The sequence below is a fragment of the Colias croceus genome, chromosome 23 (genome assembly GCF_905220415.1).
Source record: "Colias croceus chromosome 23, ilColCroc2.1".
NCBI lineage: Eukaryota > Metazoa > Arthropoda > Insecta > Lepidoptera > Pieridae > Colias > Colias croceus.
This window is the reverse complement of record NC_059559.1, coordinates 4,858,735-4,884,540: the sequence shown is the minus strand read 5'-3', so window position 1 is coordinate 4,884,540 and position 25,806 is coordinate 4,858,735. Positions and strand designations below refer to the sequence as shown.

Sequence of the window (25,806 nt, the reverse complement as noted above, 5' to 3'; positions counted from 1 at the left end):
CGCTAATAAAACAACATCTCGTTACTACTATCTCGTCAAATAATGGCGCTAAGACGATCCTATATCTTTTACCCCAGACGCTATGTTATTATTTTTCATGATAATCTATTCAAGATGGCGGCCCTAAAAATATCGGATTAATAACTTTGAAATTCAACGACAAAATGGGATTGGGGTTTTTTTTTCAATTAAAATTTGATTACATTATAATATGGTATTCACTACTTTTTCTTTAAGAGCTAGCGCGCAAGAGCAACTTTTGTCTCCGCAACTATTTTGTCTCTCGCATCAACTCTATACGAAGTTGCGTCGCTAATATTTGCACACCCAATCAATTGGTAGAATGTGTTAGCCACATAATATTGTAATTTAAAGATCTATAATTTGTACTACATTCTTGCAAATAAATATAATTTGAATTTGAATACGTGCGCGCACTTTCATACTAGCCCATAGAGTTGATGGGAGAGACAAAATAGTTGCGGAGACAAAAGTTGCTCTTGCGCGCTGGCTCTAATGCTTTTAAAGCTTGTATTGATTTACAAATATATATGAATACACTTCAATATATTTATATATATGCAAATAGATAGCGACAATCGGGCCAGCGGACACAAACTACGTGGAAACTATAAGCACTCTCCGGTACGCGAATCGAGCCAAAAATATTGAGAATAAGACGCATGTTAACAGCGAACCCGGTGATGCTTTGCTTACAAGGTAAGATTATTATAATAACAAAAAGATTTTTAATTAAAACAATCGTTTTTCGTGCAATTTTTGCGATCTTTTTGGATTTTCATGTAATCATAGGTACATATAATGTTGGTTTATTAAAAATATAAATAAAAACAAATTTACTTGACCCATACTATTTTACTTTCCGCAGCTTTAAAACGATTTAACGTTATATTTTCTCTCAATTTAAACCTATTTATTATATTAATAAATTGTATATTTGCTAATAAATTGTAAATTCTATGTATTAAACTAACTAAATGCACTTGAAATAAGGTTTCCAGTTTTACAGCGCTTCAAACAAACAGATATATTTTAATATTTATTTAAAACCCCTAATGTGTTAGAAAATATATATAAAAAGATTTAAAAAAACCGTTAGTATCCATTGTTGTTTGTATTCGTATTCAGAACAGATTATTTTTTTGCAAAATATATAATATTTAAATTTAAATACATAATATATATTTTATTTCAGATTCCAGCAAGAGATTGATCAACTTAAGAAACAATTGGAGGAATCAGCAATCGGTGAGAATCTATTGATTTATTTAAATAACTAAATCTAACTATCCCAATATTATTATAAACGCGAAGGTTTCTATTAATGTATGTTTGTTACTCTTTCACGCAAGAACAGCTGATAACGTGATGTGTCTACGTATATTAGGAATTAGAAAAAAACTCAAAAACAAACTATTTTTGTATATTGGTTGCTGATATAGAGGCTCTCTAAGTATGTATAATTATTTTTAACTTCTATGATGTAGAAACATCGATCTTTAATAGTTTTTAACTGACTTGTCTTTTGTGTTAATAAACAAACAAAAAAATACTTGTACCATTTCTTCAACGAAGAATACAATTTTTTTCATGTTCGAAAAAAATATGATAGTTCTGATACATAGATCATTTTGTTTTTTATTTTACTTCCTTATTGTATATGTAACGTGTTTTTATTGTTCCAAATAAACAATTTTTAAATTTGAATTTGAATATAGAGTCGAGCTCTAATCGTGAAAACCTCATTCTCCAGACAATAAATTTCTTATGGCCTTACCACAAAACAATTTAAACACAGTCTAACTTTAAACCAGGGATCTGTCACTTTAATAGTTGTCTATGTGAAATACAGTCCCCGGCACGTAACTTGGCAAGAGTCGTTAGATGCGCAGAAGTCGTTCTTTAGGTCTCTTTGGTGGTCAAGCGGGACGCGGGGTATAACGTAGCGCCGATCACGACTCGCTATTGGTGCGTCTGTCGACCCTTGCCTCCCGCACCGCGTCTTCGTTCCGTTCGCTCCCGATAAACACTTGCGTGCACGAAAGTAGTACCCTTTGTTTCTACTCCTTCCACCAGCTCAGGTGGTAGTTCTAGTTTGATGCCAGGTGTATCAGTATTATTAACCGATAGTGACGACGAGAACTTATAATTTTTAATAATAATATTTTTTTTACTGAATAAAAAAATGCATATTATATTTTATTTATAACACCTATATTATTATTTATACACAATAAATGTCACGAATTCCTCCGCTTTGTTTAACTACAAGATTAAAAATAAATGATGGCAATAACCATAATAACAACCAATAAAAGTGATCAGTTTTTTATTCCACTAAGTGTAGGATGCGCGAACTTGCCCCCACTACGTCAAAACCTTGCCAACTTACGTGCCGGGGACTGTACGACAAAACCAGATTAAAGAGAACCCGCGCTTAAAGTTAAACCGTGTCTAAAGTTTTTTGTGGTAAGACAGATATTCTTATTCTTCTCTTCTAGATGTGGAAGAAGAAGGGGATGAAGAAGAATTGTCAGAAGACACGGATGACACTCTCACTGACCCAGAAATGGATGTACTGGCTCCAGAGGAGAAGAAACTACGCCGTAGGTTGAGAAAGGAAGAGAAGGTAAGAGTTCTTTAAGAAGAGTTAATAATTTGCTATTTTTTAATGTAATAAGTGTGTATGAAAATAAATTTTTAGTACCAGGTTCTTTTAATATTTTTTGTCAAACTGAAATAAATTTTTCTTTTTTTTCCCTCTATTTGTATGGAAGAAGCTGTTATTTTTATTGCTTTCGTATAATTTATCATCGATAAAAATACTTTAAAATAATATTGTGCTGACGCTAGGAAACTCAAAAAGATTGATTTATCACATGGTGCAGTCGTTCGGAAGTTCTGCGGGTACAACCAATACATAAATATGACGATTATTTTTACGTTCAATTTATTATCTATTTTTTTCAGGAACAAGCTAAAAGGGAGATGGCACACCAGGCTCGGAAAGTACTCGAAGAAAAGAAGGCCGAGTTGCAGAGAACCAAGTAAGTTGCAACCTTATACAGTATGGAAATTTTCGATGGGCGCTGGAGAGAAAGTACTTGAAATACCGGAGACAAACAATTTTACTAAAAGGAAACATTCCTTTATTTTTAAAAAGAAATAGAACTGCATTCAAAGATTTTCAAAAATTCCCTTGCTTCGACCGGGAATTGAACTAACATAAAATAAAAAATGTTATTTCATTGTAAGTAACACATTAAACTACTACACAAAATTACGCTATTCATAATAAGACAAGTCTTCTTAGCACTTAATTAAAACTACGCCATTTCTTCTATATTCCTTACCTTCAGGAAATTAAAACCTCTACACGACGAGGTTTTAATTTCCTGAAGGTAAGGAAAGCCTTATGTCCTTTCTCGGGTATCAAAATATCTCCATACCAAATTTCATGAAAATTGGTTCAGTAGTTTAGGCGTGATTGTGTAACAGACAGACAGACAGAGTTACTTTCGCATTTATAATATTAATAATAGTATGGATTTGAATGCCATAAAACCAAAAATATCAAATTTAACTCTAAATCTTTATTTTCAGAAAACAGCAAGAAGAATTAAAAGACAAGTTACAACGTCTCGAATCCAAAGTGCTGGTCGGTGGTGAGAATCTTCTGGACCGGGCTGACGCTCAGCGAAGACTCTTGGAACAGGCTGCCAGGGAATTGGAGCAGAGGAAACTGATTGAATTGAGATTGCAAGAAGATTTGCAGAAGAAAGAGGTAAGATTTTTTTTGATAAAAATAAAAAATATATTTTCAAATTATCTTCTTTGCACAATGTAGGTATAAATTTATAAAGAATAGAAAAAATTCGATCACTCAGCGGGACTCGAACTCGCATCCTTTCGCGCCATTCCGGAGCGGATGCTTGACCAACTCAGCCACTCGCGTGACCCGCCATTGACGAAGCGATCGCATTTATTCTATTCTTTCAGTTTTATGTATCTAAGGGACACACCGCGCGCCATCTATTGAGATGATTAACAATGTAGGTAGTTAAAAAGATGTTAGTACTTCTTCTATATTCTGCTCGTAGTTGAGCGTGCATATATTTTTTATCGATTTTTTCTATTATTTCATTACCTTTCCGCTTGGAAGCGCGGGAAGTACGCGTTGACATCGTTGCAACGATGTTGTCCTTACAATATTTATTATTTAATCCTAATTAAAAAAAAACGACGTGTGTCACTCGGGGACTGCCGCGGTTGCGCTATTGCATGCTATGCCTTCAAGCCACACCTCCGCCCGTCGGAGTGGGGAGCGTGAGGTTTTTTCGTTACGGAATTTCTCGATTCGGTCCCAGCGCTCAAGGCCCGCGATAGAAGCTATGCAATAGCTATAAAAAATACTGAACAAAATTTGATGATACTTGGCATTGTTATGTATCAGAGAAGAACATTCTTAATTGAAAGTATTTTGCCCAAGTTCGTCCGCAGGTGAACTGCTTTGCTAGTGTTTTTAGAATATAAGAACTTTAACAGATTTTAAACACGATTTTTTTATTATATTATTTCTTCTGAGTTTCGAATACCTTATACTTTATAGCAAACGTGTTCATGGGACGACTGAGATGTTACATGCCTTGTCAGAAATAAAGAAAATAGATAAATTTAAAGTTTATTCATGGTATTTGTGAACTATCTTTACCTATTTCTATTGCGTAAATAATCTCTTAAGAAAAATAAAAGTTCGATAGACATATTTTATATTATATGTGAACTATCTTTTCCAATTTCTTTTCCGTAACAAATCGGCTATAAATATTATTTATCTATACATAATTAATTTATAAGATATATATAATAAATGTTTGGGTTGCCTGGCAGAGATCGCTGTCAGCGATAAGGCCGCCCTCTGTACATTGTTAATTAAGTTATTATGTGTTTTAAATTGTCCTATATGGTGTACAATAAAGAATTTTTCATTCATTATAAGCCAAAATTCGTTTCAGGCGGAACGTCTAGACCTCGAAGAGCGTTACTCTAGTCTGCAAGAAGAGAACGCAGCAAAGACCCGCAAATTAAAGCGAGCGGTTCAACTTCTAAACTCAGCTAAAGCAGAATTGGCAGATCAACAGAGAGAACAGCAGAGGGAGATGGAGGGGATATTAGATGGTATTAGAGCTCTGAAGAGGGAATTGCAATTGGCTGATTTGGTCCTGGACTCGTATATACCTAAGGAGTATCAGGTAGACCTACCTTTAGTACCCATATTAGTACATAGTATGCTGGTTCGGTGGTATGAACGTAATATCCAGTTTAGAAGTATCATGTAGACTTTTTTGTCGCACTCTTGTATGATAATTTAGTAGTAAAATAGTACGAGCGATATTTGAACATCTGGAGTAGAAAGTAGACCATATTATAAGCCTATTTTTGGGTTTAGTTCTGGTGGTCTGAACATTATTACCAGTTTGAAAGTAACAGGTAGACCTTTTTGGGTCATTTTTCTGGTATCTTGGTATTAGAAGCAGTTTGGGCATTGTACCAATTGTTTCACTTAGAGCTAAGTTAAGAGAACAGCAAAGAGACATGGAGGGGATACTAGATGGTATTAGAGCTCTGAAGAGGGAATTGCAATTGGCTGATTTGGTCCTGGACTCGTATATACCTAAGGAGTATCAGGTAGACCTACCTTTAGTACCTATACCTATTGAGTATCAGGTACCTACCTTTAGTACCTATTTCTGTGGAGTATCAGGTAGACCTACCTTTAGTACCTATTTCTATGGAGTATCAGGTAGACCTACCTTTAGTACCTATTTCTATGGAGTATCAGGTAGACCTACCTTTAGTACCTATACCTATGGAGTATCAGGTAGACCTACCTTTAGTACCTATTTCTATGGAGTATCAGGTAGACCTACCTTTAGTACCTATTTCTATGGAGTATCAGGTAGACCTACCTTTAGTACCTTTTTCTATGGAGTATCAGGTACCTACCTTTAGTACCTATTTCTGTGGAGTATCAGGTAGACCTACCTTTAGTACCTATTTCTATGGAGTATCAGGTAGACCTACCTTTAGTACCTATTTCTATGGAGTATCAGGTAGACCTACCTTTAGTACCTATTTCTATGGAGTATCAGGTAGACCTACCTTTAGTACCTATTTCTATGGAGTATCAGGTAGACCTACCTTTAGTACCTATTTCTATGGAGTATCAGGTAGACCTACCTTTAGTACCTATTTCTATGGAGTATCAGGTAGACCTACCTTTAGTACCTATTTCTATGGAGTATCAGGTAGACCTACCTTTAGTACCTATTTCTATGGAGTATCAGGTAGACCTACCTTTAGTACCTATACCTATGGAGTATCAGGTACCTACCTTTAGTACCTATTTCTGTGGAGTATCAGGTAGACCTACCTTTAGTACCTATTTCTGTGGAGTATCAGGTAGACCTACCTTTAGTACCTATACCTATGGAGTATCACGTCTACATGACATAGTATGGTGTATTTTTGTATGCTGTTTGGTGGTCTGAATTTTAGAAATTAAAGACTTTTTAACGTATTTTAAACGCGATTAATTCATTATATTATTTTCCCGACGTTTCGAACACTTTACAGCGAGCGTGGTCACGGGGAGACTAAATGTATAATACACGCGTAAAATCAAACATTAGAAAATACTAAGTAGGGTGAATTTTATTTTCAGTTTGGAAGTATCAAGTAGACTTTTTTGGCGTCTTACTTGTATTGCATATCGCGATATGCACGCATTTCTTAAGGAAACACGTCCATTCCGCGCAAATATAGACATAGATACATACTTCTTTTGAGAACGCATCCTTCCCATCGCTATCCATCCTTAACCTAAGACTAAAGTATTCTAGGCGCGTTGAGAGTAAAATTTCAAGGTCGCGTCATGGCAATCCTCCAGTCAAGACAAAAATTTCACTTTTTAACCGACTTCAAAAAAAAGGAGGAGGTTATCAATTCGGCCGGTATGTTTTTTTTTATGTATGTACACCGATTACTCCGAGGTTTCTGAACCGATTTACGTGATTCTTTTTTTGTTCGATGCGGGATGGTGTTGAATTGGTCCCATAAAAATTTTATTCGGATAGGCCCAGTAGTTTTTATTTTATGAGCATTTTTGTCTGTATTTGTAAATGTTGCAAGTGCAAGTTTGAAGTCGGTTGTTTTTAACGCACGTGTGCTCAGAACACTGTACACATGCTCTTTTTGGGTTTTATTTAGTTATTATAATAATTGTGATAATGATTATAACTTATAACGATATATTCCAGACACTAAGTTTTATTTGGGAATTGGGAAAGTTATAATAGAAAGTTATAATCCCGGGGCAAATATTTCTGTGAGAACATACATGTTTGCTATGTCTGGGTGTTAATTATCTATATAAGTGTTTATTTAAAATTATATATGTACGTTTATCTGCCATCTGGTTTCCATAACACAAGCGAAAGCTTAGTATGGGATCAGAACGTGCCGTGTGTGGAAATTGTCCGGAAATATTTATTACTAGCTGCTCCTTGCGGTTTCACCCCCGTGGCTCGTGGCCGTGATGATATAGCCTATAACCTTCCTCGATAAATGGGCTATCTAACACCGAAAGAATTTTTTAAATCGGACCAGTAGTTCCCGAGATTAGCGCGTTCAAACAAACAAACTCTTCAGCTTTATAATATTAGTATAGATGACTAACGATGATATATTTATTTATTTCTATTCCAGACACTAATCGACCAGTACGTGCACTGGAACGAGCAGCTCGGCGAGTGGCAAGTGAAGTGCGTCGCTTACACCGGGAACAACATGGCGCCGCACCAAGCGCACGTGGATAAGAGACAGAGCCATGTGAGATATATAGTATATACATTATACACACATACACAAACACACACAACAGTCATTTGAGATACACACACACACACACGACAGAGCCATGTAAAATTATATTTTTATTATTATTATACTAAACTAGCTGTGCCCCGCGGTTTTCGCAGTGCACCGCTCCTGTTGGTCTTAGCGAGATGATATATTATAGCCTATAGCCTTCCTCGATAAATGGGCTATCTAACAGTGAAAGAATTTTTCAAATCGGACCAGTAGTTCCTGAGATTAGCGCGTTGAAACAAACTCTTCAGCTTTATAATATTAGTATATGTCGTGGTCATATCGTAGATTTGATCATTTCATGATATGAGTGGCCATTTCACGAAATGGTCGCATATCGTGAAATGGCCAATTTAGTTTGGCCACATCATGATGTGGTTTGGGCAGATCAATGATAAGAAATCGTTTCACGATATGGCCAATTAACGCACGGTTTTTTCATGAAATGATCAAAATTATTTGGTCATATCGTAAAATAGTTATATTAATCGTTGGTAGAGGCGCTGCAAGCTCTGTGTTTATGTGATAAGATGGCAGCCGCTGGCGAAAATTAAATTATTCGCAGTTAAAAACTTCATAATTCGTTTAATAACAATATTATGAAGAAAGTCATAGCAAAGAATTTACGACGAAGAGGTACGAGTACTATGGAAAATGTGGATATCTTATATGTATTTAAGAAAAAATGCGACTTAAATAAAATAATTTAAGAAAGTACTACTATATTATTATAATTGTTTGTTTTTTAAAAAGCGATTCGCTTCTGGCATTGTTGCGCGTTGTTTATCAAAGTCTAACCTAACCTAACCTAACTGTTTTCTATTGCAAAAACGATTCGCTTCTAGCATTCGCCGGCCGCTGCCGCGGCACTAACTTAAATGACATTAAACAAGTTTTTAAAATAGTTATTCTGAAATTTTTTAATATTTTATGGACTCTTTATATTTTACTAGCTTCCGCCCGCGACTCCGTCCGCGCGGATGTCGGTCTTTGCGTGGATGGTTTATTTCTCCATTTTGAGTAACTCGGACAATGACATCTTATAAATATCTATTGGACCCAAATACGGCTAGGTCTATAATAATACGCAACGTGTGTTCGCGGTACCTACTACAGAACAACGTCTATGGATAACTGAAAAATTGAGATTAATTTTTTTTCTACGTATTTTTCCAGGATAAAAAGTATCCTATTTTACGCCCAGGATAATAAGGTATAATTATACCAAGTTTCATCGAAATCGAACCGGTAGTTTTCACGTGATGTCTTCACATACAGACAGACAGACAGACAAAAATTTTTTTAATCACATATTTGGGTTTGGTATCGATCCAGTAACACCCCCTGCTAGTTATTTTTTCAATATTTTCAATGTACAGAATTGACCCTTCTACAGATTTATTATATGTATAGATACGATCTGGCCAAATGTGGATGACCAAATCGTGAAACGTTGACGATTTAACGATCTGATCAAACTATGTTGGCCATTTCACGATATGCGACCATTTCGTGAAATGGCCACTCATATCATGAAATGATCAAATCTACGATATGACCACGACATATACATTACCCGGCAGACATTGTCCTATCTTGGCACGAATTGTCAAATACCGTTGAGTTTCATCATTTATTAGTATTTATAGCGCAAATTTCTTAACTTAAATAAGATTTTTCTCTGATAAAAAGGTACACGATAAAAAAAGAATTATCGAAATCGGTCCAGCCGTTCACGCGTGTTGCCCTGACCAAGGGCATAGACCAATAAACATCTATCATGACGGCCGATTATATACATTAGGGCCCTTTACACTATCATGAATGCCACTACTCGCCCAACACTGCCCATTGTGAAGAGGGTCCATAAAACAATAAGAATACATACGCAACATACATTAAGCAACATACCGCTATAATTTCTATTTATATTTGTCATAATATTTACATCATTTTTCATATTCCAGATCGAACCACCAGATCTATCAGACCGTTACCTATCATACTCGACAGTGGCTCGCGCCAGTACTCGCCTGGCTAGGCCGCTGTCAGCTGTGCCTCGTCCACACACTGCCTTGAGACAACGTCATTAGAGAAAAAAATGTGTACTATATACACACGTAAGAGGTGAAACTTCTTTATAACCTTATTTTTCAAAAAATAATTTACTATATGCAACTTGACAGAAATAAATCACGCGTGGTAATATAAGAACAAGATGGCGCGTAACGGAAAAATGTCACGCGTAACGAATAAATGTTACACTAAATTTTCCAACCCCGATAAAGAAGTTTCACTTCAAAAAATAATTGACGTACTGAATACCTAGACTCATAATGTCCTATTGAAAGGTCGTAAAAAATGTCCGAGTGGATTTTTTGAAACGAATACATTAACTTGTAAAATATTCATCGAAATTAACACCTTATTTCCTGGCAATAATGTTCAAAGTCTATTCTATCGCTCATAAGAAAACTCTGTTTTATACACGCGAAGGCAGATTTTTACTTCGGACAATTTTTGAGCGTGATTGTGAGTCTTGTTGTTTATTGTACATCAATGCAAAAATACACATGTAGTTTGATAGTTTGAGGTTTTATAAAAAAATATTTAAAAAATAGAAAAAAAGGTTTTGTTATAAATGCATTTCTTTTAATCTCAATGTACTGAATAGCAAAAGCTATTTTTAATTAAAAAAAAATTCAAAACAAATTCGCTGTGAATAAAAAGTAAAACGGAAAAAACCGAAAAAGACTCTAAATTTTATTTAATTTTAATGTTAACTTTATAATAAGATCTCAATAATATTTAACAATGCTAGTCACATTCCCGTGATTTTTATGTATTCATACGTTTTATACACGATTTTCATTTATTACGATTAAAAATTAACTAAATTAAAAACAGCTCTCTAAATAAAAACTTTCTCCATTTATAAAACAAAATGAAAATGACGTTTAAATGTCAAAATTTCCCGCTTTTAGATAAAAAAAACATGTCTTCTTCTTCTTCTTTTTTGTTTATGGCCTTCCCGATCCCAGTAGAGACGGATTCTGCAAAAAAAAAAACATGTCAGTTTTTTCAAATATGCTTATTTCAAATCGTTCGTGTATAATTCGCTTTAGTCGCATAGAATTTGTATTCGTAGCTTTATATTATTTTACATTATATTGTATCACTGCTTTTTTGTAGGCACATTATTGTGATATTGTAACCTTACAGTATTTTAGTAATAAATAATTTGTGTGGAGCAAAATTGTTTTATTATCCGACTTGAAAAAGGTCGTTGATTAAATTTTATTTTTTACCTTAGAACTTAGTAATTTATAATTCTATCTGAAAGACAAAAAAACTGCGACGTTTAACTACTATAGCAAATTTTTAAAGAATGGAAAAAAATCGATCTCAAGTCGAGATTCGAACTCGCGTAGACGAAGGTTGGAATCCCGCCTCGTTCTTTAAAAAATATTCATAATTGAATGCTATAAAACTAAATATCAATTAGAAAATTATTTCATATAGTTCATTTTTATTCGAATTTCTGTTCAATTGACTGAATTGAAACGTTGAATATGGTTGATTTATTAGTATTTATTTTCTATAATAAACAAATATTGTACCCTAAATTGTCTTTCAGCCCCTATAAAACATTTAATCTGTGCATCACGGCCCATTAGATTATTTATTTCATTCATGTTCGTTTTCAAAATTCTCGTAATAACACACCATGACTCTTATAAAAGCAATATTACGGGCTCAACCTAAACCCGAAAAGAAATACTATTCCCCCCCGCCAGAAGTTACAGGTGTCAAAATTATTAAGAAGAAAAAAACTAAAGTAAATATTTAACTTCCTACTAATATAGTTACGCAAAAGTATGTAAGAATGTATGAACGTATTTTTGTTAGTTGTTACTCTCTCACGTGAGTGCTGATTTACACAGGGTCAGTAGACAAGTCTCGCGACTGACTTTAACTGTTTACATAGACTTCAAGCCTCTGTACTGACTTCAAATCTGTTTACAGTCTGTTTCTCTGTTATCTTATCTGTTTACAGTTTACTTGTTTAATCGGTTTTTTTCGGGTCAGCACTGATTTGCCTCGAATTTGTAGTCAGTTACTGACCCTGTGTAAATCAGCATTGAGAACTGAACAGATTTTGATATTTTCCTGTGTTGTAGCTTATACTATACTAGAACACACATATTATAGAAATACTTATTTTAGTTTGCGACTCAGCTTGTAAAATATTTAGTAGGTTAGCCGTTTATAAGCCGGTTTTTCATTCACATTCTACTATCTCGCTCGCTAGAGTCAGGCAATTGCCTGGCTGTATTACTATTCTGGAGTGTACACGTATCTAAAAATTCAAAAACTTATTTTCTTATACCTGTCTGTATGTAACCGATTCCATACTACAGGATTTTCACCCACTTTTGACGTGCAGATTTAAACTTTGAACACTTATAAAGCATCTATGAAGATACAATAATTTAATATATATATCTTAATAAAGCGTGTTTTTTAACACACTATTTTAATAGAAACATCAAGCAATAGGTTCAACGGTAGATTCATCTCCGCCCATTTACTTGGCCAATCGAATTGTAAGAGATTTACCAGGATGGGTGAATAATGCTCGTGATTTGTATTATGAAAATATTAAGCTGGTTATGGCTATAAAAGCGGCGCATTTTAAGGTTAGTTTTGTTAATAGACCGGGATCCCTCGCCCTTTTTCGTAAGTGATTACTAACAAGCTAAATTTTCGTCAGTAGCTTCATTTTGACGAGACGCCCAACATTAGCTAGTACAAAAATTTCGTAAGTGGTAGCTAACAGGGGTAATGAGAACATAATTTGTTGATTTAGTGGTTATCAAAAATTCATTACTAACTGGTTTTTTTATTTATAATTCTTATAATAATAATCTAAATTAGCCGAAAAAATATTTGTCCTACAAAATGCTAGGTTTGATCAACGAGGTCCCATTTTTGCAACATGTACTATTTACGAGGTCATGAAAAATTATTACTAACCAGCTGATTTTTTTTTTGTTGGTTAGTTAATAATTATATAATTTAACGCCCACATTGTCCTACACATTACGTGGAACGTTTTTCTAGTCCGACACTCTTAGGTTGTAGTACAAATACTAGATGTAAAAATAATTAGTATCAAGTTGAAACTTCGTGAGTAGCTTCGTTTCAATGAGACGCCCAAGAATTTCCTTTACGAAAATGCTCGATTGTGGTAGCTAACAGGGGTAATGAGGACATAATTTGTTGATTTAGTGGTTATCAAAAATTTATTACTAACTGGTTTTTTAATTTATAATTCTTATAATAATAATCTAAAGTAGCCGAAAAAATATTTGTCCTACAAAATGCTAGGTTTGATCAACGAGGTCCCATTTTTGCAACATGTACTATTTACGAGGTCATGAAAAATTATTACTAACCAGCTGATTTTTTTTTTGTTGGTTAGTTAATAATTATATATTTTAACGCCCACATTGTCCTACAAATTGCATGGTATATTTTGCTGATCCTCCAATGGAATTTGAAATTCATAACAATAAAAATCTATTCATTCTGTACATTTTTCTATTGGAGTTTAGTTATATTAGTACGCATGCGCGCGATGCTGCGTACTAGTCCAGGAGGAATCGGCGCATGAGTACCGAAAACTATTCCACCTCAATTTTTTTACGTGATCCTCTTCAAATTGCCCTACTGATGATATAAATGCATGTTGCCATGGGGCAACCCGGTGCCATATTGTTTAAACCGAAATTGTTTAAACAATTGCAAGGAATTGTTATTTTTCAACCGGACAATTTTTTTTTATATTTTTTATCGAAATACCAATAAAAAAGGTCCAATTACTTTTCACGATAAAGTTAATATTTTCAAAGATATGAATTTTTTAAGGTTTGAAAAATCTCAAATTTGGGTACTTTCGACCCATGAAAAATATATTTAAAAAAAAAAAAATTTATAAGTAATATTTTTTTTTCAATTCTCTATACAATAGTTAATAATATTGTTAATAGAGATTTAAGAAAATTTCATTGTTTATATCTGTTTTTTAATTGTTAACTTCGCGCGCTCACAAGTACGCGCCGCTTACCTTTAAGTATCGCCGTCTCTCTCTTACTCATGCGCTGCATCGGCCTCTCTGTGTCTTGAATCATTATTTATCATTTATCTTAAAAACTATCAACTTTATCAAGATTTTTAAAGAGAGCAATCTTATTAATAATTAAATTGTCTACAATTTGTTTCTTATATATTTTTTTCTGAAATCAATTTTTTTAAAGTTATTTAAGCATAAATTGAAACATGTAATTAAAATTACTTTTTTATCAGTTTATATTACTTTTTTGTTATTATCATAAGTAATTTTTGCATTTATCTCAACAATAATAAGATATAATAGTATTAGAACATTTTTTGAAATCACAATTATTTATAAATAATAAAATTATATTGGGTACGCACTTGGATGTTTAGAAAAAACATTCAAATAAATTGAAAAAAAATAAAATAAAAACTAATTTTATAAATATATATCATGGTGTGTGTATGATTGTGTCTAAGTAAGAAAAAGATTCTTTTCTTTGTTTTTTATTTTCTCAAGGTTACTCTTTGTATTAAACCGCAAGATGTTTGTTTGTTCTTGTGACAAAGTTATTGATTATATATAACATTTAAAATAAAAATACAAGTTAGTGCATGTCGATTCTCAACTGATCATGATTTCGTGTGTTATTAACATTTTAATAATTGTTATTAACATTTACATAATAAAGTTGATTTATTTCAATAAATATATTTTCACTTTACCTCATGTTGCACATAGGAAAAAGGAAAATTACGATTATTGTAGGACTACGGATGCATACCAGTTTTTTTGTAGGACATTGTTTTATTCGGATAAAAAACACACTAATGTATCACGTGATACTTTTGTCCTACAGTTACTAATAAAAAAAATGGTCCTGTGGTATGGACAACTTAGGAGTCTAGGACTAGAAAAACGTTCCACGTAATGTGTAGGACAATGTGGGCGTTAAATTATATAATTATTAACTAACCAACAAAAAAAAAATCAGCTGGTTAGTAATAATTTTTCATGACCTCGTAAATAGTACATGTTGCAAAAATGGGACCTCGTTGATCAAACCTAGCATTTTGTAGGACAAATATTTTTTCGGCTAATTTAGATTATTATTATAAGAATTATAAATAAAAAAACCAGTTAGTAATGAATTTTTGATAACCACTAAATCAACAAATTATGTTCTCATTACCCCTGTTAGCTACCACTTACGAAATTTTTGTACTAGCTAATGTTGGGCGTCTCGTCAAAATGAAGCTACTGACGAAAAATTAGCTTGTTAGTAATCACTTACGAAAAAGGGCGAGGGATCCCGGTCTATAACTTTGTGTATTTATAAATTGAATTATTGTAGATTTTTAATATACAGGGTGTCTCACTGTTGGTATTCTAAGCTCAAAGGAGGTTATAGTTTTGCATACGCTGAGTACGTAAAAAATACTTATAAAATTCCAGACGCATTTTATTTTTTCAAATAGATGAATTCTTAAAACTCTATATGTACACCCATAACAAGCAACCCGCCCAACTTTGACACCAGCACGTGAGCTATCGTTTAAGATTATAATTATTTCCATAGACAAAATGCTCATACTAGAGAAGCGGTCTATGCCGGCTGCGCGAAGCTAGAGAAGAAAACATGGATTTTCAGGAAAAAATTAGCAAAAATTTATTGACGTAATTTTGTTGTTTAAGTATTATTAACGTGATCAGTGTATGCAAAACTAGAAGTCCCATCGCGCTTAGTATACCAATAGTGGCACACCCTGTATAAATATATGGTAAGAGGAAAATAAAGGAAAGTACCTAAGAGAAATAGCAAAAGAAACATTAAAATAAATAATCATAAAGTTATAGTTTGGGTTCGTTAGTTAATGGGTTTATTGGAATTATACACTATTACTGATAAAATAACATTTATTAATATTAAAAAAACACAAAATACTACAAGGATCAGATCAAAACCGTTACAATTAATAATTTTAAAAGCGCAGAGACATGGCTGGACGCTGGCGAGATTGTAACTAACTAACTTTCTCTTTTAAATACCTCTACGACGCATCCCGATATCTAACGGGCGGTCGACGAGTCCTTTAGGCGCGCGGGGTTGCCACATTGCTTGGCGCTATATCCTCCCCCTCCAAGTCAGTAGCAATATCTGGTGCTGGCTTGGGACCTTGTTTCTTCTTTGGTCTACCTCTTTTACGACCATGAACAATTGGGGTGGAAACACCGGTATAAGGGGTCAGAAGACTGACATGGTACTTGCCTCGGAAGGTATTGTTATTGTCCACGACTTCATAGGTCGTGGAAGATACGCATTTGGAAATTTTGTATGGACCTTCGCGTTTGGGAGCAAATTTACTGGTGAATCCCCTAAAAGCTTTATTTGGGCGATGGGTCTCCACGAGTACGAGAGCACCCTCCTTATAGGTAGGACTTAGACGACGGTCTTTATCAGCAGCACGCTCTCTAAAATCCTGTGGATGATCAATTCGCCCTTTTACTTGAAGGTAGGGCGTTTTATTGGGCAAATAATTTGTATCAGAGATTATTGCCCCCGAACGACCCGTTCCTTGATTAGGTTCAATCTTATTCACAGCGATGGAAGTAGGTCCTCCCCCTGAACTGAAGATACCACTATTATCTTCTAGTATAGTTGTTAATTTATTCTTATCAACATCTGTTAAGAGAGTTGTCTCGCACTCGCGGAGAACCATAGCAGAACGAGCCACAACGTGGTCGTCTCGTTCGTATTTGAGTTCAAAAAAAGTGGTGGAGCGCATTGAATATTTGTTGTTAAAAAAATCTAGTACCATGCCAGCGTCCCGGATAAAATTCATCCCCAATAATGAATCGGTGGCGCCTGGTAAAACTATAAAAAGCGTAGTTATGGCAACTCCGTGAACCTTTACATTGACTAAAGCGGTTTCTACTATTTCTACGCGCCTAGTACCATCGGCAAATTTCAATTCGGTTTCTATGGATTTGAACACTTGCCCATTGGCACGCAAACATCTCGTTAAACTGACACTAGCAACGGATTGTTTAGCACCGGTATCCAATAAAGCGGTACCGATGGTATTGTACACTTCCACACTGAAAATTGGTCGCACACACGGTTTAAATACTGAAATGTCAGCTACTATTGATTGAAATGAAGATGTGGAAGGCATAGGTGCGCTTCGTCTTTCTTTACACACTTCACAATTTGATCGAACCACCCCCGGTGCACCACATCCAAAACAAGTGATTGCCGGGCGCGGTTCCAATAACTCTGGTGAAAGTGCGGTTTCCTTTTTTACAGGTTCTGAAGCGAGTCTCCTTTGCGATAACTTCCTACAGTCGCCTATATTATGTCCATAAGTTTTGCAATATGAGCACCTCAATCTTTGTCTATTGTTAGGTGGTGTATTGCTAGACGAAGGTATCGATGTAGAGGTAGAAGGTGTTTGTATTAACGGAGATTGTACAACAAGTGCCGGTGTAACGGGTATACAAGTATTTTCCTTGACGGGCGCGGTAGCGCGCACTTCATCAAAAATATCTTCCACCACTCGGGCGTGTTGTAACAACTCGGAGAACGACGCAAATATAGTTCTCGGTACTCTTTCACGAATCCTTCTATGAAGCAGGCCGTAAACCATGTCAAGCTGCACTGGATTTTCTGGCAGTGTATTTGGTGGGAGTTGTGCAAACAACGATCGTATTCGACACACAAATACATCTGTTTTTTCATCTGTTTGTTCGCGGCTGAACACTTCTCTATATACTTTATGTGGTGGCAAGCGCGGTCCAAATGTCTGACGCAATAGATGTAAAGCCTCATCCCAACTAGAAATGGAGTGCTTCACGCCTTGCCACCATGTGGCAGCAAAACCTTGTAGTAGCATCGGTAATCCTCTCAACGCCATGTCATTGTTGACTCCTAAGCAGTCCTTGTATATTTGAACAGCGTCTATGAATGCCATTATGTCTCCTTCGCCGTTAAATCTTGATGAGCAATTTGAAAGATTACTTACAGTTGATGACGGCGGCGGCGCGGCCTGGTAAGGCGGCTGCCGTAATGCTTGAAGTAAGTATACAAACTGCTGATCTGATAAAAGCACAGGTGCTGAAGCCGGCGGCTGAGGTGAGGCGACAGGCGGAGCACGCCCGTGCTGCGATCGCGGTAAGTAGTCGGGCGACTCACGCCCGTATAGCGGCGGAGGTGATGGGGCCGAGACGCCGGCGGACATAGGTCCAGCCAGCGGCGGTGTCGATGTACGAACATCGACAGGTACGGCGCTGCCATGTGAAGTAGACGGTAACGAACCGTCATACTGCTCCGCAACAACAGGGTGTGTGTTAGGTCGCTGTTCACTGTGTCCGATACTATTCGCACGTGACCGAGTAAGCACCATGGTTAATAATAAAAGTTATGCAAACACAAATGTTCTAAGTAAAGTGTAAATTATAAAAAGTCTAACGTATATAAAAACCCAATCTATAACAATAGTCATTCATATGTAGTATCTATTGTAATTAAAACTTACTATGTAAAATTATAAAAGTCAAACGTATTTAAAATAACCAAACTATAGCAAATATTATTAACTAACATTTAATATTCACAAGTCTTTCAAATATCCTTTAAACTTACAATTAAAACGATCACTATAAGTTTAATACGACGTTCACTATTCACTTATGTTCAAAACACACGATAATATTCATAATATTATATACAAAAGTTTTTAATACTTGCTAACTGTCTTTTAAACTTAAATACTGCACAGCCTAACGTTGGGACGCCACATATAGTTTGGGTTCGTTAGTTAATGGGTTTATTGGAATTATACACTATTACTGATAAAATAACATTTATTAATATTAAAAAAACACAAAATACTACAAGGATCAGATCAAAACCGTTACAATTAATAATTTTAAAAGCGCAGAGACATGGCTGGACGCTGGCGAGATTGTAACTAACTAACCAATAACTAACTTTCTCTTTTAAATACCTCTACGACGCATCCCGATATCTAACGGGCGGTCGACGAGTCCTTTAGGCGCGCGGGGTTGCCACATTGCTTGGCGCTATAAAGTCAACAAAAGATTTTGTAATGAACACGGTTTTCTACTGTTTGTATTGTATTGAGTTAAATATGTATCAGTAAGCTACCGCTGGACAACAAAAAGTGGCATATTAAAAAAAAGTCTTAAATGTCTTAAAAAACGATAAACTAGGTACTAAGTTACGTTACAATTCTTCTTTATCTATATTTTGTCGCATGCAAGAGATTTCATACACAAAATTTTTAAATAACTCGCTTGTTGTTTATTGTTTATTTTTATTAATCGTGCTAGCGCATCCTCCCCGGCTTCGCCCGTGGTACATATTTATATTTTTTCTTCATAAGAACCATCCTCGTACTTCAAGGAATATAATAAAAAAAATAACGAAATCGGCTTAGCCGTTCTCGAGTTATGCGCTTACCAACATTTTGCGATTCATTTTTGTATTATAGTTTTTATGTCTTTATACATCAACCATATCATCATCATCTATATATAAAACTCAAAGGTGACTGATATAGTGATCTATCAAAGCACAGCCCAAACCACTGGACGTATCGGGCTGAAATTTGGCATGCAGGTAGATGTTAGGACGTAGGCATCCGCTAAGAAAGGATTTCCCGAAATTCTTGCGGGAACGGGAAAAAACGGGGATGCACGTACAAAGTCGTGGGCGGAAGCTAGTTATTTTAATAAGGTCTATATTTCAATGAACGAATTGTAAAATCGACCATATTGTCATTGTTATAGGAGCTATATTTCAATGATTGTAGGGTAAAATCGACAGTCGTTGGACTCGACTACCACCACCGTGTAAGCAATATTACGAACAAAGATTGTACACATACAAACGAATATGTAGGGAAAATAAACAATTATACAAGCTAATTAAAAGTACTGTAAGTATCTCCAAGCGTTAATATTATTTTTAAGTCACAATTGCCTATCAAAAGGTCGTCAAAAAATGCTGTATAAAATATTCATTCAAATTATCGTGGTAGTAAAGTTTAAAGTTCAGATTATATCGCTTACTAAGTGCTCCGCGCGGTTTCACCCCAGTGGCTCCACTCCTGTTGCCTGTAGCGTGATATAGCCTATAACCTTCCTCGTTATGTGGGCTATCTAACACCGAAAGAATTTTTCAAATCGGACCAGTAGTTCCCGAGATTAGTGCGTTCAAACAAACAAACTCTTCAGCTTTATAATATTAGTATACAGGGTTAGTTTTCAATGACCGGCCAAATTTTCGGAAATGGTACAGAATCGATAACATTTTAGATCTAATGAAAAAAAAAACTTTTTTTTAAATTAGATTTCATTCCTGTCCGCCACTAAAAAGCGAACGTGTGGATATTACAAAAGCACAATTCAGTTCAACAACCTAGATAGGTAGAAGTTAGCACACACATAAATTTGGCGATGCGCGCACACACACAAGTGCATTGATTATCGCGTGTTTACGATTTAGGAAATTTTTAAGACATTTTCAAATGAATGCTAAGTATTATATTATTATTTTTTTATTCGACAATAATATTTCAAATGTACCTTTGGTTTAATATCTAGATCTTAATTTTAAATTTTGGCTGGTCATTGAAAACTAACCCTGTAGATTAAAACTCAGAAATTGTCCGAATCAAAACTCTACCCAATAGACGCTTAGGCAGAGTTTTATCGGCTCACTCTGCTCTAGTTGATTGCAATAGTTTTATTTCAGCCACCACGCCTAGAAACGTCATCGTCTTTAGATAAGGAATGGTTTAACACAAAACTGAGAATAATGCACATGTCACGATGCGAATTTATACTATTTCCACTCAAAATAGAGGAAGTAATAGAAGACCCAGTGTTCATAACTCCACCGGGCGTCAAGAGACCAAGGTTTGCTTTCTATAGACATACGCGTAGCTGAAATAAGAAGACCTTTCAAATAAAAAAAGAATTATCAAAATCGGTTCACCCACTCGAAAGTTAATGATGTAAAAACTAATGGTAGAAAACACAAATAAATTTCAATAAATATACAGTTTAATTGAGAAACTCTTTTTTAATTAGTCAGTTGAACATTTGAAGTAGTAGCGCCTCTTCAATCTTCATTATCTATCTAACAAAACAAGAAAGGAAACATATTTATTTCCAAAGCAATACACAAAATAATAAATTAAACATCCATACTAATATTATAAATGCGAATGTAACTCTGTCTGTCTGTTACTCAATCACGCCTAAACTACTGAACCAATTTGCATGAAATTTTGTTTGGAGATATTTTGATACCAGAGAAAGGACATAGGCTACCTTTTATTGCGAAATATGTACCACGGGCGAAGCCGGGGCGGACCTCTAGTAATATAATAAATGTCCATAATTGCAAAGTGTGCAAAGAACTTGAAAATGGTATCTAATGTCGCGGCCACACTATGCTCCTCGCGCTGCTCATCGCTCTGCTCATCGCGCTGCCGATGCCGTTATTCGCCCATTGACATTCCCCTTTCTGGCCACACACTGCTCTACTCGCGCAATTAATCGCAACGCTCCTCAATTGTCTTGATATTAATTAAAAGTCCATTTACATGAATAAAAATAATATTTATTTGTCAGAGTGTACATAACATTAAAAGTCCGTGGAGCAGCTACTATGGGTACGATAGCAGCAGAGCTTTTCACTGACGTATGTCCAAACACTTGCAAATTATTTCTGGATCTTCTCGATGGTGACGGCGTTGGGTACGGCTATGTTGGTACACGGTTCTTTAGGTATGTATTATTCTGGAGATTAGTATAAACGTGGGAGTTTGTAAGGAGAGATGACGAAATTCTACTTTTTAAAAGAGCTATTTTTTAATACCTCATCAAAATGTAATGCGTAATTTTAAAGATATAAAGCCACACAAGACTTCGGATAGCGATTTTGTTTTTTCATACAAAACCTTTTTATAACGACTCCGTGTTAACAAAACAAAAATAACGTCACACGTCACCAAAATGACGTCAAATTATGATAAAATTAATCTTGTGTCTTATAGCTTTTTTCACTAGTATATTTCTATTCCTTTTACTGATTTTAATTAAAGTTATCGATCTAGAAGAGATCACCACAGATGCTGGTGTCGGATACCGGGTTAAGTGGTCAAAATGATGTCTTCGTTAAGATCGTCAGTCCAGAAGGACAGGTGTTCAGTGCTTTCTTTCCAGACGATACGTTAATAGAAGAAGTGAAAAACAGATCAATTGATTACTTCTATCCAAACGGAGAGAACAGTTCGAGCCGGTTTAAGATTGTACGCGTATCCGATACGACAACCCTCCACGATTTTCTCACTATATCCCAAGAACAAGTATCCATGTTTGACGAGTTACTGCTTATAGAGCGTCGTACGCCAGATGCTGGTGCTCTATGGGATTTGGGGTCGGTTAGAGCACCACAACCTAGCGCTATAGTGGCTGCTACAGCCTCTCTACCTTCCCCACAAAACGCAGTTAGACAGCCAAATTTACAATCATTATTATCGACCAATGAATTGTCGTTTGAACTGCGGAAGATTCTGATATCTTTAATCGAAGCTGGAGCTCGATTAGCTGCAGCAGGGCGGAATTACGAGCTAACATTAGCACAGCTATCAGCAGCGTTAGACGAACCGCAGAGGAACCAGCAGTTCACGGTCCAAGTGATCACGCCAGAAGAAATAGCAGCCAGATTAAACGCAACAGAAGAGAACACTGCATCGGTTTCATCTACAAGCGGGGACGATTCGTACAAACGAGCTGAGCATTTGCAGCGGTTTCTGGAAAAATTTCGTGTGTGGAGAGCAAAAATTATCGAACCGCCGAACCCAGAAGCGCTTGTAACTTTGAAAAATCTTGGGTTTTCTTTAGAAGATTCGGAGGCGGCGCTACGTTATACTGGGAGTAATGTACCGGCTGCTGCGTCATGGTTGATAGGAGAGCGAGGGTCCAGTGTTTTCGAACTTATCAATGGATTACCAGATGGTTATATCCTGGAGACGTTACTGAAACAGCCCCAAATACAAAGGGGTTTGCTAAATACGAGGATGTTGATTGCGTTCATAGCGATGGTTGGGCAGACGGGTAGTGCGTCTCTATGGCTTAACTCTCCGCATGGAAGTCCGTTACTATCGCAGATATCAAGGACGTATCATTCTGAGAAATATTGCCTCGCTGTGAACCAGTTTTCTGAAGAGAAACGGGAGCAAACGCCGTCGACTTCGCGGCAGAGATAGGTTTTGTTTTTTTGGAAGTTTTAATAAAGGTGTTTTTAATAAAAACTTTTTGGTGTGTTTTACTTATAGTCGAGCCAATTTAATAGGCAACATTTGACGTCTATCAATTTTATCTTCATAGGGTGGTAACCTGCTTAAAAACATCGATTAAAGTGAATTAATCGATACGGACTTGAAACATTTGTCAATCGAACTTGAAACACATGTCAATAATTTATGATAATTTTTATTCACAATAATTAATCAATGCATTCGATTCTAGATGTCAGATTTCGATTTTTAGAGTAACGTCTCTGCTATTTAAAAAGAAAAAAGGTTTATCGACACAAAATTGTAGCGACGTCAGTTCTTTAAATTAGAAATTGTTTATTATGTTTAGAATGGTTTATCGGTAAAATCAAATCCTAAAATTACTTGTATCTGTCATTATTATTATAAATATGTAATCGTAATTCAAAAAAGTTAAGCAAATGTGCAGTTCTAACAAAACGAAATATCACGTTGTTCTATGTCGTCGTTACTAGGTTACGTTGTTGAATTTTGTTGAACTGTCAAATGTTGCCTATTAAAATGGCTCTACTATAGGTAATTTTATTTTTATGAAGTTGATTTAATGGCTTCGTGGGTAGATAATGTATAATTTTAATGCCCCAAAAATATGCCTAATGTATTTCATAATATCCTATTAACTATACATTATCCTATATTATAGTTACTTTTGCGCAGCAATGCGGATTTAATAGTAGTTCATTGCATTCATTGTAAAAAAATATACACACTCAAAACGACATATCTACGTGATAAAATTTCATGCATAGGTGTATGAAATACATAATAATATAGTTAACTGATATGTACATACATACATACATTCAAAAAGATATACCTATTTGTAGAAAAGTCCCCAATTTATACTGGAGCGGTGGAGACGTGGTTCACAATAATGGGTTTGGTTGCTACGCACAGAAGGGCAGATTCCAACCTATCGGGGCTGAAAACTATCATTTTTCCCATTCCATGCCAGGTGAATTCAATACGCATTCTATTTATTTACCAATAGCTTTCCGCCCGCATTGTCTTAGAAAAAAACCCGTCGAAGTTCCCGTCCGCTTGGGATTTCCTTGATAAGACTATGTTATTTTCAGGTCTCAAACTATCTCTATAAGAAATTTCATTCAAATCGGTCTAGAGGTTCAGTCGTGAAGAACACACATGCAGACAGACAGTTACTTTTGCACTTATAATATTAGTTATTCCTTATTTTGTTACTAAACTTACTTAATAACTGTTTTTCTTCTTACTTTAGCATTAAACACAATCGCAAAGATATTATACTAATTTCGCTAGACGCTATGTGGGGTCATATCTGTGAAATAACAATGCGTCATACTTCAAGCCTTCTTCAAGCTTGAGCTTTCTTACAATTTTTCTTATTAATTAGCCTTTCTGCTCTTCTCTTCTCTCATTTAGCATGAATTATAACGAAATGTTAATTAACTAAAAATTAATAATATTTTATATTACAGGATTATTATCAATGCGCGTAACAAGGAACGATGAAATGTGCGGTATCTTCAATATAACGTTTAAATCAATACCAAAGTTTGATTTGCAAAGCGTCGTTTTTGGAAGAGTAAGTAATTTACCTATTACACTATTAGTAATTTTATAAACGCTTCGATTCCTCCAATCTATGTATTGTTACTCAATAAACGATGTTTAATTGTTAAACTGCACCGTGTAGCATAAAAGAATTAACATATTTTTCATAGATTCTACACCGCTGCGCTAGTATTAGGCGCGCCGCACACCAGGCATACATTTGTATCTCGATAATTGTGGCGCCACATTTGAAACGCGACACATTTATCGCCCCCATATATTTGTACGCGAGCACGCACACCAAGGAAACATTTGTAGCGGGCGCACTTTGTGGCGAGACGTTGTCCGGGCTACACGAATTCAAGATGGAACACGTTCGTTATTTGTGGCGCCACACCAAGAAATCGTCGTCATCAGACGATGATGTCGACATTCTCAAAGCGGTGCCACGCTACAACTGTGCTTCCGATGTGCGCATATACAATACATTTGTAGCAAGCTGAATTGTAGTGCATTGATTGTGGCGACGTAAATGTTCGATGCATGTAGCATGTGGCGCTGGTGTGCGGCGCGCCTTAGACGTGTTTAGTCAAGAGATCTCCTCTGAAAATCAGCGCAGTAACGTCCTAAATACCTACATTTTTAATTTTTAATTGGTTGCTTTGCTGACGGAGAGCCCTTTATGCTACTATTGCTGTTTTTCAGTTTTAAATATTATTTTGTATTTTCTAGTGTTTGATTTTACGCGAGTATACTCCCCGTCAGTCCGGGTCAGTCTCCCCGTGACCACGCTCGCTGTAAAGTGTTCGAAACTTCGGCTATAAATTAATT

The 25,806-nt window shown here is 35.5% G+C and overlaps 3 protein-coding genes across 6 annotated transcripts in view; all 3 read left to right on the top strand.

Moving 5' to 3' along the window:
* Positions 1 to 10,203, top strand: part of LOC123702124 (kinesin-like protein KIF3A) — a 31,626-nt gene extending 21,423 nt beyond the window's left edge. For 2 of the 4 annotated variants that reach the window (XM_045649775.1, XM_045649779.1), the window contains 8 exons: positions 590 to 720; positions 1,217 to 1,269; positions 2,523 to 2,650; positions 2,992 to 3,068; positions 3,625 to 3,805; positions 5,037 to 5,273; positions 7,789 to 7,911; positions 9,918 to 10,203. In XM_045649775.1, coding sequence (XP_045505731.1) covers positions 590 to 720; positions 1,217 to 1,269; positions 2,523 to 2,650; positions 2,992 to 3,068; positions 3,625 to 3,805; positions 5,037 to 5,273; positions 7,789 to 7,911; positions 9,918 to 10,043 — 1,056 coding nt within the window. In that variant the 3' untranslated portion in view covers positions 10,044 to 10,203. Of the gene's footprint in view, positions 1 to 589; positions 721 to 1,216; positions 1,270 to 2,522; positions 2,651 to 2,991; positions 3,069 to 3,624; positions 3,806 to 5,036; positions 5,274 to 5,616; positions 5,710 to 7,788; positions 7,912 to 9,917 lie in introns of all 4 variants that reach the window. The other 2 variants (XM_045649776.1, XM_045649778.1) reach the window with 2 other exon arrangements.
* A 1,464-nt stretch (positions 10,204 to 11,667) lies between these two features.
* Positions 11,668 to 24,538, top strand: LOC123702587. The gene is made up of 7 exons (XM_045650359.1): positions 11,668 to 11,788; positions 12,495 to 12,650; positions 19,906 to 20,031; positions 20,850 to 21,013; positions 21,734 to 21,889; positions 24,270 to 24,397; positions 24,519 to 24,538. The coding sequence occupies exons 1-7, from the start codon at positions 11,678 to 11,680 to the stop codon at positions 24,536 to 24,538; spliced, it is 861 nt and encodes a 286-aa protein (XP_045506315.1). The 5' UTR covers positions 11,668 to 11,677.
* On the top strand, positions 21,965 to 23,418 carry LOC123702131 (ubiquitin-associated domain-containing protein 1). The gene has a single exon (XM_045649789.1). The coding sequence runs from the start codon at positions 22,234 to 22,236 to the stop codon at positions 23,371 to 23,373; it is 1,140 nt and encodes a 379-aa protein (XP_045505745.1). The 5' UTR covers positions 21,965 to 22,233; the 3' UTR covers positions 23,374 to 23,418.
* Positions 24,539 to 25,806: the final 1,268 nt, after the last annotated feature.

Excerpts from the sequence above, each read along its gene's own strand:
- LOC123702587 (XM_045650359.1), top strand. The coding sequence starts at position 11,678 with ATGACTCTTATAAAAGCAATATTACGGGCTCAACCTAAACCCGAAAAG. Across the intron at positions 11,789-12,494 it reads TTAAGAAGAAAAAAACTAAA|AAACATCAAGCAATAGGTTC; the intron begins GTAAATATTTAA and ends CTATTTTAATAG. Across the intron at positions 21,014-21,733 it reads CCGGGCGTCAAGAGACCAAG|AGTGTACATAACATTAAAAG; the intron begins GTTTGCTTTCTA and ends TTTATTTGTCAG.
- LOC123702131 (XM_045649789.1), top strand. The coding sequence starts at position 22,234 with ATGCTGGTGTCGGATACCGGGTTAAGTGGTCAAAATGATGTCTTCGTT.